Genomic DNA, 22,706 nt, shown 5'->3' with positions numbered 1-22,706 from the left:
ATTATGACAACGACTTTGAAGGTACACAATATTTCATTAAAACTACAGTTCTCTTCCTTAAGCTATTGGAATTCCTTGAGAAAAATTGCCGTTGGCGTAATCAAAGAGTGTTGGGTGTCAGTAAAGAATGTTAACAGTGTACTGAACACTGCTGATGACAGGTACAGTGTGCCTCACTGCATTCTTGTTATTATGTGCTCAGAAAGCACCGACAGTGGAGCGATTGGTGACATAACTCCAAATTAAGCTATATTATTTGATTAATTCAATGTTTTTTTTTATTTTCACACATAACTTAAATAATTTGGATACAATAACAGTGAACACGGTTTCATATTTATACTTAGCATTAAAACATTTATACTTCTGGTGTTTCAAGTAGACAAGCTCAAGTAGTTTCAGCAGTAAAATTTACACCTTTATTGTTTCATATCTAACTTCAACAGGCAGTAGAAACACTATCAGCTGTTATACAAAATGATTCAATGTTTATATAAAAATATATTTATCTATTTACAAGTTTATATTTCTAGAGATACTATTAATTTTGGGAAATTTATGTTGTTCATAAATAAATACAAGCATTTTACTTCACAGCATTAAGCACAAGATATAGTGATTAGGAAGTAAATCTCAATTTTATTCACTTGAAGCATGATAAAAAAACACCTTCAAGTTATTCTTATGAATGCAACAAAAATGTCAAAAAAATAAAACCAAGACCTGACCCCTCTGAGAGAATATGAATGTCAAATTGGAATATATACAAGTTTTATGAAATTATCACTATGTTCTCTTTTTTCCAACTATTCCTCGTGCAATGAGCTCTCTCATAATTTCATTACTTCCCCCGTAGAGTGGCTGCAAACGGGATTGAACAAAGGCTCGTGCGATTGGTGTCTCCCACGCATATCCCCAACCTCCATGGAGCTGCACACACTCAGAGGAAATCTTCACTTCCAACTCGGAAACCCTGTATGCAAACAAGGGGCTATTGAGAAACTGGGCCAATATGAACTTGCAAATATTTTTTGATAGCTTTGTTTGTTGACTGATTGAATGTGTTGTTTTTGTGGAAATATGAAAATATCATAATTTATGCATTATTTGTTTCAAATGCTTTATTATGAATTTTCATTTATATAAATTATAATTATTTTGAATTTATACATTATAAAATCAAAATTAATAAAACAAAGGTTATGCAATTTTCTAGAAAGAAATCGGCTATGCTAAACATTAAAATAGGAGGGCAAAAACTAGAGTAGGTAGAGCAGAGTTTATGTATCTCGGAAGTGTTTTGGACCAACATGGTCAAAGTAGTAGAGACGTAAGGAGAAGAATTGCGCTACGCAAAGAGGCTTTTGCAAGGAGGAGGGAGTTGATGACAGGGACGTTGAGAAAAGATTTTAAGAAAAGACCCGTAAAAAATTTGATATGGAGCATAGCTATGTACGGCGTGGAAACGTGGTCATTGAAGCAGGAGGATAGACGTAGACTGGAGGCTTTTGAAATGTGGGAGTGGAGAAGAATGGAGAAGATGAAATGGACTGAGAAGAAAACAAATGAGGATGTACTTGGTATGGTGGGCAAAGAGAGGGGTTTGTTGGGAGAAAGCCTATGGAGGCAGGAAAAGTTAATGAAGGGGGTATTGATCGGCAGTGGGATGTTAAAGATAAAGGGGAGAATGTTAGGCAAATGGGGAAAGGGCAGGAACTGGATAGGGATGTTGGACAGGATGAAGGGAGGAAGGAAGTACTCAGAGATGAAGAGAGACCTGATGTAGAGTAGGATACTGGATTTTGTGTTTTGTTAGGAGTCAAAAAATATTTATTTAGTAGCTGTGTCCATCCAAAAACCTACCCTAACCGGTAGATTACCTAATAATAAATAAATTTACATCTCGAATCTCATCAATAAAGATATTATTAATGCCATTAAAATGAAGTAAAAAATGTATTCAATTCTCAGAGCTCATTTCCGTTACTGCCATTAGACATTTAAAGGGATGGGTAGATTTCTTGAGGGTCTGAGTGTTTGGTTAATGACAGGAAGGCCTGAGCTCAATTCTGAGTAATACTTCTGGGCACCCTCAGATTCACCAAAGACGTGTGATTTTCTGGGTGCCAGACACAGAGCCACAGGAAAAGGAACTCTACCCTTAACCTGATCAGTGAATTTCACATGCCATTCGGTTGAGTTTAGATGAGTATTACCCGCATTCATCAAATCAATCTTCGGCTTGATTATTGTGGAGATTGATTTATTATGCATATTAATTTCAGACACCGTCCATAACTTTATTCTAAAACTAAAAAATGAATAACATCGCAGAAACTGCACATGATTACACCTCTCAAATTATCATTTTATTTCACGCTCTTATAAAATTACACAAATAAGACAACTTAGGCTTCATTCAAATGCAGCAGCATTAGGTCACTCATGAACCTCTTGCAGAGTAAAAGGGAAAATAGGGGAGGGCAGACAGAAAGGAGATTTAGGGAGGAAGGTAAGGGGGTAAAAATATTAGATGACTTCCTGCTATGGGGAATAGGTACTCTCTCTGTCTCTTAAACGATTTCTTTAAATTCTGCAATTAATTCGACCTGCAGTCATTTCATTAGTTACCAATTCAGAGCACTTCATATACTTGAACTCAAGTCAAGTTGACCATAGGCTATTATGTGATTTGTGAATATAAAATAAATTCACTGACTCAAGAACAATTACCCAAAATTTCAAAAAACCGAGTAGAATTTTTCCTCTAACCTGTTGATCATCCATTAAGGAGTTTATAGTTCTTGATCATTGAAGTAATTTTGATTTTGTGTTAATACTCCAGCATAAATGTTAGTACAATACCAATCATCTTTAATTCATGATGAGGTTTATAAAAATTTCTTCCTCACTTAACAATGTACTCTCTATGTACTCCTTGGTTAAATGAAAAGATAAATACCAATGTTTGGGAATTCAAAATAGAAAATAAAAACAAACTAATACATTAGAAAGTAATCCTAGAAATATCATGAAAACAGTTCCAGTCCCATAGCTTGATAATTTTGTTCAAATTAAGGTAATATATTTCAAACTCCGATACGAAGCATAGTTTTGTATGGCTCTGAAAAATGTTTGTCGAGACAAGAGGATCAGTATAAATTGGAGGTTTTTGAGCTTTCGGTGTGGAGAAGAACAGAAATAATAAAATATCCAAGAAGGAAAACAAATGAAGCTCAACTAATGGCTGGGGAGGATAAAAGGTTATTAGAAGAAATCGCGAGAGGACTAAAAGAGGATGAGGGGCGTGATGAGTGGAAATTGGATAATGATATAGAGAATAATGTTAGGCAGGCAAGGTGGAGAGAATAAAAAGTTATACAAGGTAGAGTAGGCTAATGGAATGTACGCAGATTGAAGTTATGGGGCATTTAAGAATGGCTATTGTGACACATGGTTTCTATACTATTTAGAGTTGCATTTGATGGGATTTAGTAGCATAGCATTTCTTAGTCCCTGGGTTCGTCAAAAACCAACTTTGAGTGGTACACCCCAACTCTTATGGAATTTATTACAACATTGTACTCATACTTAGTGTTTTTCTTAGTTTATCCCTTAAAATATAGTCCCCTAATATCTGAATCTTCCCTTTTAGGAAAAAGGTTGAATTACACAATAGTCCTGATATTCAATGTTGTACAGAGGAAGCCAATTAAAAAAATCTGTGACTACATACTCCAATACTGTTATTTTAACTCAATAATCCTATTTATTTATGGTGTAATGCCAACAGAAATCAATTGACTACTAAAATATAACAATTTCATTAAAAAGTCAGACAAGGATATTTCTTATGGAAAAAATTACTTCAATCAAGTCATCTGGTACAGATCTGCCGAAAAAATCATTCATTAATCACCACTTTTGTAATGATATGTGCACACATTAGTACATAAGGTGAATACTTGAATGAATTTCCTTTAGAAAAAAATGTTTATGCCAACATAAAATAATCTTAAAACTTTAAATGATTTTAAAAACTACACATTATCAATAATTGCTTACTTCATCATTAAAGATTTAAATCATCAATGACACTTGGGAGATATCTGTATGAACAACTATTAAACCTTAATGAATTCTAACAACATGAAATAAAACAATGCTGATACCTTATTAGACTCTTTAAACAAAGCATTTCATACTTCTACATTGCATATACAGGTGTAGGATGACATAATAAACAAAGGCAATAGAATTACTATAACTAAGGTGCCAAAATATTATTTGTAAACATTGAAATCAAGTGAGAACATTCGGCATTACCGACATTTGCTAATGGTGCTAATATTTTTGAATGCTTATTTTTTGAGGAGAAAAACCATCCCCCTTACTTTTCTTAAAATACTTTGAGCAAAAAGGGAGGATTACGTTCAAGGATAAAGCATATTCTGTGAAGGACTAACTCTAATAAAATACTCACCAATATTTTGCCATGGAGGCAGTAGATGAATCAAGTTTTCCAGAGTTGAACATGTCTATACATTGATCAATAAATGCTCTGGCAATGCAGATCTCTGTTTTCATCTCTGCTAATTTATGCTGAACGGTCTATGAAATCAAAGCAAAAATGTATTAGAGATATTTTAAACAAAATAAATGGAGATTTTATTTCTTAGAGGTTTCAATTATATCTGGATAAGGAGGCGATAATTACCAAATAATGGCTGGAGAAGGCACCACAGTATTTACAATAAAATTAATATGGGTAGAATTTGAATATTCTGTATTTATACATGTTTATTCTGTACATCTACAATATACCCTATTTCCAAAAAGACATACGGCAAGAGTTTTTCAAACATTAGATTTCAACTATGCTACAAAGCAGTTTCTTGAATTATTCATAAAATGAATGGCAGATAACAATTGGGTATTTTTAATCAAAAAACGTTAGAGTAGATATTTATTTCATGTTCAGCATGATAACAAATTGTGCATGGGAAAATGAAAATGTGCAAATGCACAAACCTATGATTACTTGTGACATTTATGCATGCCACTTCATCATAACATCTTGACCTTTTAAAGCCCCCATAAATGCACATACATGCACGTAAGAGGATGCCTCAGTCACTTAATTGGTTGAAGCATTTATTTGGAAATCTAGGGAATCCTGGTCAAGGAGAATAATTTTTACTCTGTGAAAAGATGTTTGGTCCAAAATTATGGGTGATGGACAGACAAATAGATAGTGAGGACATAGCAAACTTTGTAGAGGTGTGAATGTAAAATTTAAGCTTGATGCCATCTTTGATGGAGAAGGGGAGAAAGAGATTATGTATGTACTTGCAAATCACACTTAGTTGGGGAATGCAGACAATTATTAATGCAAGAGAAAAAAAACCTTTATTGAGCAACTGTTGAAATCTCTGTACTTTTGAGTTATGCATTCAAGGAGTCATGAGGAAGAATATGGAGGATATGTACAAAAAAAGCAGATATCAAATGATACGTTGAGGGTATGTTTTGGAATGGGAAATGAATTGAGTTGGAAGATGATGTCGCTGGAGGAGCACACTAACATTTCACCAAAGATGCAGTGACAATGACTACAATGCCTACATCCAATCTACTGATCCTATTTCTACAACTGACCAAGTGACTCCATTTGAGCCTTGTAACATCTGTTTATTAACCAACTGTACCCCTGGGTATATTTGTGTGTGTTTATATGATGGGATGGTTAAAGGGCTAAAATATCAGCTAGGGAATCTATTTATCTTGTTTTAATATAATTGTGAAACAAAACAAGAGAACTGTAACCCAATATAATAAAGAATCATAATTATTTCCCTGGTCTAAGAAATAACTCAAGTGGCAAGTGTCATCTGGACATCCACTATTTGTTTCACATACATTTCAACTAGAGAGGATCCATTTCAGTATCTGTGATAACTGCCTATCTATTGATTTCTTAATGTCACAAGAAACATAGGGTACAATCGAGATGAATTTATCTGCTTGTTGCATTTTGAGAAGGCATTTGATAGAGTGAACTCTGGTAAATTTACTGAATGTATTGCAGAAAATATGAGTATATTGGAGGTATAGGAGATCATTACCTGTGCATGCCTCAGATTCCTCTGATGCAAGTGAATGGAGATTGAGAATTTAAAGTGCAGATGGGTAGTGTTAGGCAGAGCAGAAGCTATTTCTTCCTCCTATTGACTATTTGGCAGCATATACACCTTGATTAACGCAAGTTTGATGGTGTCTGTTTTTATCTCTACCAATAGAATTTACAATCACTATGACAATATTATACATATTTTGGTGATGAAAATTCCATTAAAACATTTTCATCAAGGAAAAAATGTCAGTGCCATCAGAATAATGAGGCCATAAAATGATGAGCTATTGACAATATGGTACAAAGTAGAGGTTCGAAATTAAAAAAAGAATTTTAAAGGCAGACCAGTACACACCATAATTTATTAAATATAATTATGAGTAAAATAATTACTTGTAAGTCAGCTAAGGTTCCCCCAAATGCTTTCCTGTTGGTTACATAGGACCTAGTTTCTTCAAACATCCATTCACAGTGAGCCACAGCTGCAATACCTATCAATAATCTCTCACGGGGAAGTTGATTCATGAGGTACATGAAGCCATGATTTTCCTTCCCTAGAATGGCATCTGGTGGTAGGTGAATATCATCAAAGAACAGTTCAGCCACATCCTAATTAGCAGAAGAAAATAACTAAGTAACAAATTGAAAATAATAATTTTAAATGAGCAGTAAGAATACTTCCTCACCATTAAACAAAATTTAATGCAAAGTCATGAGCAATGTGAATATCTGGAAGACTTTTTTAAAGTTAAAAAGAAGGAGGATGAATGAGGCCCACAAAGAATAATGACTGAAAACAAAGTCATGTCACACTTCTTGTTAGGTAGATGGGCACTACATTCCTGACAAACCCAACCGTTGCCCCTTGCAGGTCATGAATTTGCAAGGGTGATCTAAAAGGATATTACACTGATAATATAATATAAAAAGAGATCTGAAATGATCAGTAACCTTGAAGGATTAATACATTTAAAAAAAACAAACTACATTCAATTCAATTCAAGCAAAAACAAGAAACCCATAAAATGGATCTTTACATTAAAGATAATCTTCTGAAGAGAGTTAACAGTACCAAATTTTTAGGTTTAATAATTGATGAAAGTTAAAAAGAAACTGGAATGAACATAAAGCATTTAAGCTGTACACTTTCCAGAATTTCTTAAAACCTAACTTAAAACCTAAGAAACCTAGAAAAGGTCATGGATCAAGCAGTTTTAAAAACAGCCTACTTAGTTAATTTTAAATCTTGAATGTAATACGGAGTTATATTTTGGGGCTCTGCTGTAGGTGTTGAGAAAGTATCCATCATGCAAAAAAGAGTTATTAGATACATGGCCAAAATTCCAAAAATATAATATTATTGACCTCATTTTATAAATCCTGAACTCTTACCTGTAACATGTTTGTACATATATCATGCATGTGTGCATGCTCGAGAAAAATTGTGTATATTTAAAAAAATGACAGTATCCACGATTATGCCACAATACAAAGGCAGAAGGTGCATGTAATACAGAATTCCACTTCTGTTTCAAAAAGGACCCCATTATACTGGCATTAAAATTTATAATTATTTACTAGCAGGCATTACAGATACCAATTCATATCAGATACTTAAATCTAGGTAAAAATCTTTTTTAATTGAGAGTTGTTTTTATGATCTAAATCAATATTTTACGTCAAGGTACTTCAAGGGGTAATTTTATTATAACCATTTCTAAAAATTTTTTTCTTTTGTTTGACATATCTTATATTTTACCATTGTAAAATGACAAGATGAAATGAATAACTGATTGTAGCAATTTTTCACTTGATAAAATTGTTCAATTTTTATTTTAAGACTGGGTTTTGATGTATTACATCAGGTCAAGATGGAATGGTAATAAATAAATAAGTAAAATAAAAATAAATTAGAAATACCTATTATCAATTACTTATTACACGTCCATTGCATACCTAAGCAGGATTTCAAAGAGGGATAAAACCCACAGGAAGAGAATCAGAAACCCAAAATATGAGCACACGAAATCTATTTATTGATTTACTTCAGTAGCGTGAGGTGGGGTACGCAAGCCTTTCACTTAGATCACATTTCCATTGGAACATTGGATGGCTCATAAGCAAACTATCATATAATTGAAGTCAAAGAATCATTCACTCCTTGGCAATACTTACCCTTTTTGTACCCAGACAACATTTAAAAAAATCAATTCCTCAGTTCATCTCGTGGCCATAAATGCTAGTAAGGTGTGATTTCATTATTTGTTTTAGAATAAGTATCTTTTAAGAGTTACGGATATAATTTTTCATGAATTCTTTTCCCTATGGAATAATTTCCTGCTTTAGATTTAAAGTTACAGGGCTTCAAACATTACATGTTGTTTTCCTCAGATGGGGTTGCAATTTCTCTATTATAACCATGAATTCCCAAATTCTGGAGCAACTGCAATTGCATTAAGCACTTGCTCTGTTTTAATAGTTTCCAACTATCAGGTCTTGAGTTAGGTGCTCTCCATAAAATATCTAACAAATAATGCATTTACAATTTTTAATTCAAATCTGGATTAAAAAAACATTTTTCAATAGCATTTCCTTTTTTCCTTTATTAACATATATCCCTCTATAAATGTCATCATTTCTTTAAGAAAAAGTTCAAGTTATTAAATAGTTACACAAAAATTGGTATTTTAAAAAGCAACTTAAAGCTAAAATTAGGATAAAATCATATTACACTTCAATTGCTGAAACTTTTGTAGAAATTATTCCAAGGGGTTGCCCTTGGAATAATTTCTATAAAAAATAACAAAAATTTGAACTTTTAGATAAAATGTAAAAGAAATTATATTACCTAGTCCTAAGATTATCAAAAGTGCATATTATATACAGACACACACACACACACAAAGTTTCCCTATATGTATATGTTATGTATATATATATGTTGCTAAATTAGGGAGATGAAATTGATGTATACTCTTTTGTGGTCACGTTTACCCCATCTTACCTCACCTGAGTTTTATGTCCTATTTTTTCAATTGGTTTTCCTCTGGAAAATCCTTCAGCATCAGCATTCACAAGAAGCAATGAAATGCCATGGGCTGGACTTTTGGCATGTGGGTTAGTGACTGCAACAACAATTACCACATCTGCCATGGCACCATTGGTTATGAAGCATTTACTACCATTCAATACATAACCTCCATTTTCTTGCTTTGTGGCCCGAGTTTTAATTGCTTGCAAGTCACTTGCGTGTACAGAAAATTAGATAAACATAACTTTTATTATTGTACTTATGTAGCATATTAACATTTTATTTATAAGTTAAATGCTTCATTCATTAGTTAATTGAGGTGAACTAGACAGGGTAGCAATATCCATATAAGGTAATTTTGGATGGCAACAGACTGAACAGTAATAAGGTTCTTCGCTTCTCCTAACAAAACAACCTGACATGAAAAAACCCTTTTCCAATTCCACATACTTCCTTCCTCCCTTCATGCTTTGCAACATGCCTATCCTTTAACTATCCCTTCCTTGCTTATATAATGTACTCCCCTCCATCACAATCATCAATATTCCACTGCCAATTAAAAGACTGCATCAATCTTTCCTGCCTCAGTTGGATTATCCTACCAATCCCTTCTTCCCACACCCTGCCTAGCAATTCCTCATTTGTTTTCCTTTCTGTAAAATTTACTTTCCCCATCCATCTCCACATCTCTAAAGCCTCCAATGCTTACCATCTTGCTTCAATGATCAAGTTTCCATACCATATAAAACACTCTCCATATCAAAGTATCACTAATCTTATCTTAAAATCCCAAATTACTCAACATCCCAAACACACTTCTTATTCTAATGTACATACTACTTTGACAATATTAGTTCAAAACATTAACAAAACTTACCTGCCTACTCTAGTTTTAGCCCTCAGTTTTAATGTTCAACTAAGCCTTCATCCTTCTCGAAAATTTCATAATCTTTTCAGAAGTAGTTAAGGCTGATTCTTTGTGGAATTCCATTATTATGACTAAGGAGGAACCAAATAACTTTGGGTCCCCACAGAGGAGAATTTTGATCATTAATTGATAGCCATTAATACAAATCAAGGGAATTCTGTAGTAGTTATGAACCATGATATTTTCATTAACAAGTGCTTGACCTATATGAAAGACAATCATATTCAAGAGCTAAATGAAGACCCCAAAGTGAAATTTTAGTGAGTGAAAAATCATGGTTTTCAACATACAAGCTATCCTTAACCCCAAAGAAAAGTGGAAAGTAATAGGGATGTGTCCTATAGCTTGCAGGTTTTATGGCATGCCCAAAATCCACAAACGAACCACCCCCACACACATCATCGAGTACGCCTGGACCTAAGCTATCTTCCTCTACTTCATGTTCCTTTTCTACAGGGTCTGTACAATAAGTATCATGACTGGTTTGCTGTACCCTCAATGGAGCAGTAGATGGGAATCCGACTGGCCAGCTCAGTCGAGGGGTCCCTCACCACTCAGGTGCACTTTAGTTCAGTCGCCTATGGGCATGCGTTGAGACAGCAGCAGGATTTTTGTGACGTGTGATTGTTTGTGCTGTCATTGCACCAGCATGGAGTGCACCATCGAGTAATGCTATGATGTGAAGTCTTCGTTGAACTGGAGAAATCCACATCGGACACCCTTGAACTCATTAAACAGGCTTATGGGGATGATGCCTTAAGCCGTACAAGAGTTTTTGAGATGCACAAAATGTTTGAGGAAGGCCGGGAGCTCGTCGAAGTCAAGCACTGCGTCGGACGCCTGACGACCACTCGAACCGATGCTCAGGTGGCCAAAGTAAAAAAAGTTTTGGACTCTGACAAGCGTTTAACCATTGCCCTTATTAGTGAGGAGACCAGCTTTTCAGTCGGAACTGTCCACACCTTTGTAACAGAGAATCTTGTGATGAGGAAAGTGTGCATAAAGCTGGTGCCGAAAGTCTTGAGCGAGGAACAAAAACTGTCGCAGGTGGAAATTTTGCAAGAAATTTTGGACAGCATCCAGGAAGATGAAGCTTTTCTCAACAATGCTATTACCTCAAAGGATAGCTCAAAAGGAGCTCAAAGGATATTGGTTTGACTCCATCGAGGCAGTTCAAGCGGCGATGACAAAGTCTCTCAACAGTATTCCGGAAACTGACTTCCAGCGGGGTTTTGACGAGTGCCAGACACACCAAACTAAGTGTATCGATGCAGGAGAAATGTATTTTGAAGATTATTAATATTAATTGAAATGATAACTGCGATAAATTTTGATTTTTGGAACCAGTCCCGATACTTATTGTACTGTCCCTGTATGTCTAACCTTGTTGGCCTAAGTTCTTTACCATACAGTGCTTCTATATATTCCTTCCATCTTTCTTGGATCTTTTCTGTGTCAACTATTATCTTACCCATCTTATCTCTGACTATTATCATAGATCTTCCTTTCTTACTTCCCAATAGTGATTTAACCTTGCTGTAAAGTGTTCCATCGAATGCCTCATGGAAATCTAGGAAACAAAAAAATACATCCTGATTGTATTCTATTTCTTCTGTAGCGGTGACCTCATTATCATTATGGCATCATGAATGCCTCTCCCCTTCCAGAACCCAAACTGATCATCCCATAAATGGTCATCGGCTTAATGATGATCCTGAGAACTACTTCAGCTGCATGTGAAATCAAACTTATTGTTCATTAATCCTCACCCTACTTTTCCCTCTTTTGGGATTAGAACTACTGATCTGACAATATCTTCCAGCCAAATTCCTCCCACATAAATGCTACAAATTAGTTTATGAAAACTATTCCTCCCTTGATTTCCTAAACCCTTAAGTAGTTCCACTGGAATGTTTACTACCCACACGGTATTGCTAGATTTCAATTCCCTTAATGCCCTTTCTATCTTGCCATCTAAATAAGTCTGAATCTAAACTATCCTCATCTATGCCATATTATATTTCTATGTCTAACCTTGCTCGTCTAATGGCTTTACCGTATAGTTTTTCTGGGTTTTAACCTTACTGCATATTGCACCTATTTCCTTTCCTCTGTAAACTTTCCATACCTTCACATTGCGTCTTCCAGCACACTTCTTTTGCTCTATTTATTACCTACCTCAGTTTATTATTTGACTCATTATACTTCCATTTACTTTCTACTACTAGGAAGGTTATCCATCCCCAGAGCCTTATTGAATTTCAATTCCCTAAATGCCCTTTCTATCTCACATTCAAGTATACCTAGACCTAAGTGATTTCCATTTACATCATATTCTCTTTTTAAGTCTAACCTCGCTGGTCTAATATATCTACCATATAGATTAACTATGATTTTTTCCATCTCACTTGAATCTTTCCTGGTTCAATTTTTCGTAACTTTTCTTTGGTTGTTTGCACAGTTAAACATCTTCCCTGTATTTTGCTTAAGTTGGCTTGGGGATTTAATAGAGTAGCAGTGGTTCTTTATGTGGAGGGAAAGGGTGATAGTGAATTCAAAAATGAAGGCATGACAGAAGTTACAGGACAAGTAGTAAATAATGTCTGTTGATTTGAAGGTGGCAAAGGAATGATTTTTGGGTTTGGATTCTGGAAGCAGATAGAAACATGTTATCGCATAGCTCACTTAATTCTTACAAATAACCAGGATTGATATCTGAGTACAATAAAGCTGATTTAAAATCTTTGAAATATGCTATTCCACCTTTCACAGAAGGTGTGCAATCAAGCCACATAGGATAAACTAAAAAGCCAATTGAGATTAGGGTGCTGGATTATAAAAGAGTCCTTTTGGTAAGACAATGGATTGACTTCAACAGATATTGGCGAAAATTGCTCTATTCTTGGCAATTTTGGTATTATCTTTGTCTGATTTGAGAAGTAATTGAAATAGCCAAATAGCAAGGCGATGGGTTTCTACACTTTGAAATTGTTGCTTTGAAATGCATATTAGCAGATGACTCCGTTAAAAGTTACTGTAGCAGCATCTCCCACAGTTTCTTGGAATTTATCCATCTAATTTTAACAGGGAACATGTAATCATTTCAGCTCTGCATAGAGAAGTTATTCAACCACCAATTAAAATAGACCACTTAAAACCAACTCTCCAAATAATGTTCTTAATAGGGAGAATGAAACTCTTAAAAAAAAACCTATTCTGGGGGAAAAAACATCATATCAAATAAAAACATCATATTTTCTGAACCATAGGATGCACTTTCTTAACTTGATAATGTGATCTAAAATAGGCCTGCATCTCATGGGGCCAAGGGTAAGCATTTTTTATGGCAGACTTTGGCATGCCTCACCTATGGCACATCATTCCAACTGTGGAGATGCATTCCTGGGATTTTGCAATAAGTGATCCTCCATTTGAGTGGAAATTTTGGAATGTAGTCATGCCATTTTCTTCCTATAAAGTGTTCACACTAAAATACGTTGATTATTTTTTGGTGAACTGCAACCCAAAAATTAGTATCTTATGGGTCAGTGCATCTCATAGGCCAGGAAATATGGTACAAACATACAGTCATTTCAAAATATGCCCAGAAACATCAGCCAAAAAAAAGGTGAATTAGGAACAGTAGGAAAACTGAATTATTTTGGTACTCAACAAAAATATTTCTTATATAATAATAAATGTAGTTCTATGAATAACCTATGCCGCCTATGCAAAATTACGAGTCCTAAATCTGAGAGGGAAGTCTAGTACTCTCCAAAATATTGCTTGCAAAAGCATTAATTTATTCTTGATTGTGAAAAAAAAGCATAAGGATGTACATATTCCTTGCATATTACTACACAAAAAATGAACATATTAAACTTATAGGCAACTCAATCATAATCTGCTGGACAAATTGAAGTGTGATAAGCACCTTTCATATTTTAAATTACCAAAAAGTTATATAATTTTTTCAAGAATTATTTCATGACCTAAAAACAAAACACATTACTTCTTTTCCCTTTAACAATTTCATAGTACCTCAAAAAATAATAACCACTGAATTTTCATACCTTCATTCTGCAAAATAACATTTCAAGGCAAATTTAACAACATAAGCCACCAATGCAGAGCCATGAGTTGTCATAGAAGTTTAAAAAAAAAAGGTTGAGGGGGGGATGCTGCAAAATTATCTGTTGAGGATGTTGTTTTTTCATTAAATAAATTTTAAAAAATAAAATCTAATAGTGCATTGAATAATATTGTGTGGATTAATTTCAGTTTGCCATTGGAGAAATTATGTACTGGGAAATTATATTTTTTGAATCATGACAGACATCTACATAACAGAAAGTAAACATGCCTCTAAATAGGTAATGTTTATTCGAAATGTTAGCAGTGTACAAAGTTTTTGAAACTAGAACATAAATAACTATAAGGGACTACCATCTACACATTACATTAAGCTCATAATGGTATCTTATTTTGGCTAACTAGAAAAGTAAGTCTATTATCTACAGATGGGTACGACAGACAAAAATGTACCTTCATTTGCTGAAATTTTAATTTCAATATATCACATGACATAGCTAGATTGCACATCACAGATATCCTTCATGCGATACCGTTGCCATTCTACCTTAATACCACAGATTTTAAGGCAATGGCTTGGATGGTTGTGTTTCCATTGTGATGGTGAGGATGCGCATTAATTTACATGAAAATCTTTAATGGCTTAATCCTAATTTCTGTCAATTTTAATACAAGGCATTAAATATAAAATACAAATTGTTGAATTTCACAACCAAGTGGCAATATTTATTAGCATGGCTGGCATCTCTTTAATATTTGGGCATTACCATACACATTACAATAGCAATGGTAAAAAATTTGGCAGAAGACCCACCTGCCTGCATGTGGCTCTGTCATTGCAATGGCACCTATCTTCCTTCCAGCCAACATATCTGGTAGCAGCCTTTTCATTTGTTCTTCTGATCCATAATGTATAATGTATGGGAGAACTATATCTGAATGAAGAACAAACCCTGATCCGAGTCCATCAGTGAGTGACCTGCTCAGAAAAAATGGGAGGCTGATTGAAGACAAGTAATAAATAAAACATGCTTAGGGAAAATTGAAGGGTTATTTTGAGTACTACCTCATTGTGATGAATAAAATTTAAAATTATTTGTCACAGTGAATAAATCATTTCCATACAGTTATTATTGATTTTTGTTGCAAAGATTTTCAATTCATAACCAAATAAATATAGTTTATGCAGTGTTTTCTGTGCATGCTTTTATGTACTATATAAGTTTATATAACGCATGTGAATTGGAAAGAAAAAATTTGTAGTTTGATGCAATGTCATTTCCCCTGTAGCTATCTTTCGCCCTATGAAGGAATAACAATGTATTTATTTGATTGGGCAAATATGGGGCACATAAACAATTGACGATATGAAAGTAAAGTTATGGATAAAGAAATTCATTGAGAGAGTAGAATTATACACTCTGTGCATACTCATGGAGTTTACATTTAAACATGGCCACTTATGCATCAGTGAATAAAAATTAATAACATACTCATATATTGAGGTCTATGGGCAGAACTTTTAGTTCTTACATACATTTGATGAATGCCAGAATTTTGACAGATTTTTTCTGTCATTAATTACGAGGGTCATCCGGAAAGTAGTACCCGTTCGTGCCGCATGAAGTGCTGACGACGCGAGTAGCCGCTGGACGAGGTCAGATAGCTTCAGTGGCTTGTCTGCCTTCTCTGAGCCAAGTTGCGTGACGCTAGCATTGCCTGTGTTGTTTCTGTGATTGTTTACAATGTTTAAAAAAATTGAGAACGCCGCCAGTTGTGAAGTGAGGGCAGTGATTAAATTCCTCAATGCAAGAAACGTTCGCCCATGTGATATTCATCGCCAATTAAAGGAGGTGTATGGAGACAATGTAATGGACGAGTCGTCTGTTCGGCGGTGGTGTCGCAACTTCAACATGGGGAGGGGGAACACACACGACGATGAGCGTTCGGAGAGACCGTCTGTCATTACAGACCAACTGGTGAGCTCAGTTGACGAATTCGTGAGGAACGATCGGCGCGTCACAATTGATGACATCTGTGAGCATTTTCCCAATGTTTCTCGAACAATTGTTCATGAAATTGTTAAACACCATCTGCATTATGCAAAAATTTGTGCAAGATGGGTCCCTCGCGTATCTCAATGAGCTGGCGGCGAAGGACTATGCAGCAGGAATACAGAAACTTGTCACACGTTATGACAAATGCCTTAATTTGCTTGGAGATTATGTTGAGAAGTAGTTTAAAGTATCCTCTTTCAAATAAAATTTTTTATGTTTGTTAATATTTACTTTTGTCTCTTTATTTCACGAACGGGTACTACTTTCCGGATGACCCTCGTACATGTGAAAGATTGTGTATAGTATGGACAAAGACAGCATACACAGATATGCAAGAAGGTATAGGGCGCGGCAACATAACTATCTTTTTTCAAACACAAAATGCTTTCAAAATGGAAATTATGTTGCCGAACCCTGTATAATTCAAAAGTTTTTAGAAGAGGGAACATCAAGTGGGAAAGACAGATAAATAACAAATAAGCCATAAGTTCCTCTTTTGAATCTGAAATGCTATTTCAGCATTGGGTGAGGAGGCAAAGAAGAGAATGATGAAAGTGGTATGAGAATACAATTACAATAATAGAATGATTTCAATACGAGGGTGGTCTGAAAAGTTTCAAACCTCAGAAAATTTCAGAAAAAACGTATTGTATCTTTGTTTGGTCGGAAAATTTTCAGACCACCCTCATACATCATTATTGACAGTAAACCAAAGGAATTCAGTATGAAAACACACAAAATTCAGTTTACAGCAGAATTTTTCAATATGAAATTCCCGAGACACACAGCTGTCCATAGCAATACTCAGGAAACTTTGGGGTACACCTATGGTGACTTCTTTTGAAGATGAAACAAAATGTGTCCCATCTTCATTGAGGACATTAATGCCTCTCACTTAGATAACACTTAATCCACTCATATACACAGCCTCTTATATCAAACCCTTCAAGTTTCAGCAAAAACAGCTGATGGTTTACATGATCGAAGACCTTTGAGAAATCAAAAAATAAAGGCAAGGTTTCTAATCTGTTTTTCAGGTCCGCCAGTATTTGATTGATAACGTGGTAGGTAGTTGTGGAGGTGAACTGTAAAGGAAAAGTGAGGATAATCATTCTATGGTCTCCAATTTCTTCTAAGACAACAGAAGGGTGCCATCTTTCTAGTCACTGGAATAAGTGATGAATAAATGAAGTCTCTTTGTCTTGCATGACATCATTAATCATTAGGATCTTAACCTTTTCCAAGGAAATTGTCAAACAATGCAATGATGTTTACCCTTTGAAATTGCTGCATTGCCAGGGTTATTTAGTGGATGACTCTATTACAAAGTTATTATCATGGCATCTCCCACAGTTTCTAGGAATTAGATATTCTCAAAGTTGCCATGATTCTCGTCACATCTTGAGTTAGCACAATCTTTGCCATCACTCTACGGCCTATCCAGGACTTCTCCGAATGCATATACAATGTATACATTGTGGAAAAAATTAGCTACAGTTTCTGCTTTAACTTTAAATCTAAATAGGCTGATGTATTGTCTAGTGTATTGCATCAAGGACCTCCCATTTTGTTCTCTGCATCATTTTAAAATTTGGTTGACTCATGCAGTCTGAGGAAAACAATGATAAGCTTGTACTATGCATCCTTTGCAACTTTTACAGCCCTCCTTTCTCTGGTGGAGTAGTTTTCAGGGATTTAAATGGTGCGGTATCTAACGTGCTGGCTTCCCACCCAGAGGGCCCAGGTTTGAATCCTGGAGGTGGCAGATATTTTCAGTCATATCCCGATCCCTACTTGAGGTGCTTTGTGGAGAGCACTTTGAGTGTCCATTCCGTCCGTTGGATGGAATGATAAGCTGCGGACCCCTTGGCGCCTTTCCTTAAAAGTCGGCTAATGCTGATGCCGGGTTTCTCCCCATCCTTTTATCCTTTCCTGCCCATCACTAATGGTGCAAATGGCCTCAGCTGTTGGTCGCTTCCCCCAAAAACTACTACTAATAGAAATTTGATTTTCATATTTTTCAGTGCAACTTCTTTGGAGGGGGGTTAGTACTCTCAACAAAAAGAAAATTTTTGTTTGCTTTCTCCATATTCATTTAAGCTTGTTTTTCTAGGTCATGACGTAATCTTCCCAAGTAGAGGACTCATGACTTTAGAAATACAAGTGCAGATTGAATAGCTGATTGAAGCACTTTTCCACTTGATAAAATATAAAAATATTTACGACCGGAAACGGGAAAGAGGAAAAGTGCTTCAATCAGTTATTCATTATGTTTGACTTCCACCACATCACGCCTGAAGCTACTCAATTTATTCTCAAGTGCAGATTATCGGAATAATAAGAAAAAACACAGAATTCTGCATAAAAATACCTAATGGTCCACTTTAAATTTTTTCACTAAAATGTTTAGTTTATTAGCGGGTATTTTGGTATGCACTAATTTTATGTTTATTAATTAGCATTCAAGTCACTGAATATAGGTGAATAAGAACTTAAAAAATTGTATATGAATCCGAATAAAAGAGGAAAAGCTACTGACATACTTGGTTGTCCAACCTTCAGTTGGCCTTAGGTCTCTCCCTTTATCCACACAGTCAGCATTTATTGCACAGTCAACCTCATTTTATAAAATATTTCCCCTGAAGCAATTGATCCAGTAAAGATGACATCTAGATTTATCAGAATTAAAATTATTATGAATTTTTTGTCAAAATGAAGTCATGGTCAATTTAACATCAAGTAATCTAAGTTAAATTAAAGTTTCTAATTCATAAGCAATGATCCATTCAAACTACTCGATTAATAATATTATGAAAAAATAGGTATTTTAAAGGAATTTTTTCTACCAATTTCAGGGACCCCCCTGTAACACACAAATAGTAAATGAAATGGACTATATTTGGATTAACCCATGCCAACTTACGTATCCACTACATCACAGGAGTTCCCAAATTACCTAATTTCTTGTCTTCAATAAACCAAGCCTGATTAGAGCAATATTCTTCTACTGCACCCCTAAAGAGGAAGTTTAAATACCTCTAATTTTATATATATATACAATTTATTTGTTGAGCGTACAGCAATATAAATGCACATCATAAAGTGCTATTGAATTTTGATTCTGAAATTTGTAGAAAAAATTTTACATCCTTATAATTCTGAGAATATGAATTATGAGAATATATCATGCTACTGAAAAATGTAAGCTCTTCATGAATGCTATTGTATAAAGTAGATGTGCTTTTTCTCATGTGCCCATTTGTTTTGTTGAGACAGAGAATACTCAGGCCTGCAACCTTCATCTCTCTGCCGTAGTTTTGTTTCGTCTTCATTTCTCTCATCTTTCTACACTTGGAGAGTGGGAATGTTCTGGTGAGCAGTCCTCATATTTGCTATGGTATCTTGAGTTTCACATGCCTCAGAAAAAACTATCCATTGTCCTGTAAGGAACAATTAAAATATATTTATGATCTCCACTGATAACGGGATGGTGGTAATTATTTATGTTGGAAGAGAAATCTTCTTCCCTTAGTTAAGCCTCTCCAAACATTGCACATCTTTTGATTCAGTCAGAAAACAGCAACAGTTGGTTCACTCATAAATCGCATTGAAGATTTCTTGCAACTTTGTATTCATAAAATGACTGCATATTTATCAGTAATGAATTAGAAATTCCCAGTATCCTTTTTAACCATGCATCAACGAAAAGAAAAAGCCAATTGATACTAAATGATGAAATTGAGGAAGAGAGTGAGCGAGTGATTCAGATGGAAATGTGAACTAAAGAGGTGAAAGTGAAAATTATACTAAATATACAGGGTGCGGCAACATAACATTCTTTTTTCGAAAGTAAAACACTTCCAAGAAAAAAGGAAAATATGCTGCCACACCCTGTACGTCATGACTTGACACAATTAGGGATTCAAATTGAAAATTGCCAGAGAAGGACATCACAGAAGATTTTTGTGCCCAGCAATCCTCACCCTTGCTATTGCATCCGTATATGTAGCTTATGGTCAATTATGTGGCACAGAGAGAAGATTAATGGTATCCATGGACTTCATAATGAAGTAAGAAATACAAATGAGGACATGGACGGTTCAAAACATTGACAGAGAAGGGACACAATGTACTGGTGCAAAAGGTGAAATGTTGGTATCACCTTTATTTGATTTGAGGACTATCACACCAAGCAGGATCATAAAGATATGACATACTTGTTTAAAAAATTGACAAAGCGGTAATTGCTGCCTTCAAATGAAATATTTAGGGTGAAAGTCTTAAAAAAAAAACTTGAAATGAACTGGAAAAAACCTAAACTATTTTTAAAATGAAAACTATCAAAACCTAAATTTGGGATAAGATCCATTACAAAGCAGAATAAAACAAACAATCAATGTAATCTAACTAAAAATATAAAAAAAATTGGTTTGTAAACAATATGTAAGAACATATAACCTTTACTTAAAAAGTATGACTATTTCTGAGAAAAACAATAAAAAGGTAATAAGTATAAATTTTTAAAACTCCTTTCTCAGGAATCGAGAATTCCTTTGGTACCCATCAACCTGATATTCTAGTGATGAAAGGATAATTACCTTCCATATTTTTTTAATTTGGCCAAGTCTGTGATCTGTAAACTGAGAATGTCACAAGTCACAAGAAACTTAAAATTAGCATCAATAGATTACATTACAGAAAAGTCAGTTATCAAAGTTAACAAAGCTCTGTAGAAGTCCTGGAAAACTGATTTCCTTCTCCCTGTGAATCCTAACATTAACATATACTTACACCATAATTTGCACAACCTTTTCTTTTCACTGACTATTTGCCACTAATATTAGTTTTCATGAATATTTAACTCATGCCAGAGATTATATACACAACAATATCCAGTAATGACACTATACAAGCATGGTCTGAATGGTCATGTCACAATAATTTTTCATAAAATTGCATTCAATATGAAGCCTCAGCTAGCAAAATTGTATAAGTAAACTAATACAATTATTACCACATAGATTTCATTATAGTGTGGATCATTATCTAGATGATGGGCTGATTTCAAATATACCTTTTTATTCTCGTGTATTTAACCTGACCATGCCCAATGTCTGTACTGATCGCATGAATAATTAATATAGTTATTATTTGATGAACTAGGAACTGGCTTTAGCAAATAAGGTGACATGCACTCATAAAAATTATTAAAAATTAAATTTCTTTTAAAATATCACAAACAAAACCTCACAAAGGAGCAAATATAATCCATCATAAAATGGAGAGGCACCCTTTTTTAAATATGATTAAGGGTAACTGTATACACCACAGGGCTTCATTTTGAAAATTTCATATCAATGCTAAATATTAGAGGAATGCTTGCTCAAATAATTCGCCATGATGAACTGGTCAGCAGATAAGTGAAAACACTGGAGGAGATTGTTTAACCACTTAAGTTACCAAAAATACAACTAAATATACATTTAATTAAAAAAGAAGTAAGTTATTTTATGCCATGGTATTTGGGGCTAGGGGGTACCGTGGGGTGCAATGTCGGGGTCCGCCCAAAACCTGTTTTGGTAGCTACCATAAACTGGTAGGCTACTGCCATTGACAATAATAATATGGTTACACCTACTATCCCGTACAACTCACTGTTCCTCCATTATTATTGCAGAGTGAAGGAAAGAGCCACCAAGACCTCCCTTCTTCACCGGAGTGTCCATTCCTAGGAAACCAAGTTCTCCCATTCGTAACCATGCAGACCTACTCACCATTCCATCATCTTCCCACCTATAAAGTAAAGCATCTTCCAATTATTAAAGCAAAATCAAAGATACACTAATCTAATCCCACCAGAATGATCATCTCAATAAAAAAAATTACTTCTTCCGCATTGGCACCATTTCCTCTCTAAAGAATCGACGAACACTTGTCCTGAGGGTGTCGTGATCTTCATTAAAAATAGCCCGGGAACCGATGTCCAGCATAGTTTCCATCTGCCCAGGAGTGGGCCTGTACACTCTACAATAAAAAAATTAAGTGTAGCAACGGTTTTAGGATTTCTCAGCAAAATCTTTAAACATCATTACCTATCATTTTCTATTTTATTGCTGAAAAATCTAATTCGCTTCAACGCAAATAATCTAGCCCGACACGAGGAATACATGGCCAAGTCTTACGTGATCAAGATTCGGATAATCGTCCTTCAATAAGAATGAATTGCGATAAGAAAATTAAAGTCATTCCCAAACAAACCATAATTAACCCATACGAGATAAATTCGGGTGATCAATATCATATTTACTTAGGGTGTGATTTTCTTTAATTTCAATAATTATGCATTGGACATTAGTAAATTGTAAACCATAATTACTACTAGCGGCGAATGGTAAATTTCTTTACGGTGTACGTAATTTCGCCATTCAAATGTTGATTGTTGACCGCGGTGTTGTCGTATAAATC

General features: G+C 34.8%; 1 protein-coding gene across 2 annotated transcripts; it reads right to left on the bottom strand.

The window, feature by feature from the left end:
- Positions 1 to 291: 291 nt before the first annotated feature.
- On the bottom strand, positions 292 to 22,676 carry LOC139697487 (long-chain specific acyl-CoA dehydrogenase, mitochondrial-like). 2 transcript variants are annotated; one of them, XM_071596210.1, is made up of 9 exons: positions 22,549 to 22,676; positions 22,334 to 22,447; positions 22,128 to 22,265; positions 21,897 to 22,034; positions 14,999 to 15,163; positions 9,143 to 9,377; positions 6,527 to 6,742; positions 4,484 to 4,611; positions 292 to 973 (listed from the first exon to the last, which is right to left on the bottom strand). In XM_071596210.1, exons 2-9 carry the CDS (start codon positions 22,408 to 22,410, stop codon positions 787 to 789), a joined length of 1,284 nt encoding a protein of 427 aa, XP_071452311.1. In that variant the 5' UTR covers positions 22,411 to 22,447; positions 22,549 to 22,676; the 3' UTR covers positions 292 to 786. The 2 variants fall into 2 exon arrangements, with proteins under 2 accessions (XP_071452311.1, XP_071452312.1); XM_071596211.1 differs by lacking the exon at positions 22,549 to 22,676 and having other exon boundaries at positions 21,897 to 22,050; positions 22,334 to 22,448.
- Between the last annotated feature and the right edge of the window lie 30 nt (positions 22,677 to 22,706).

This window comes from Hetaerina americana, unplaced genomic scaffold, assembly GCF_022747635.1.
Source record: "Hetaerina americana unplaced genomic scaffold, ioHetAmer1.1.p SCAF_78, whole genome shotgun sequence".
In the NCBI taxonomy this organism is placed as follows: domain Eukaryota; kingdom Metazoa; phylum Arthropoda; class Insecta; order Odonata; family Calopterygidae; genus Hetaerina; species Hetaerina americana.
The sequence above is the reverse complement of the archived record's forward strand: the minus strand, read 5'-3'. Positions and strand labels throughout refer to the sequence as shown.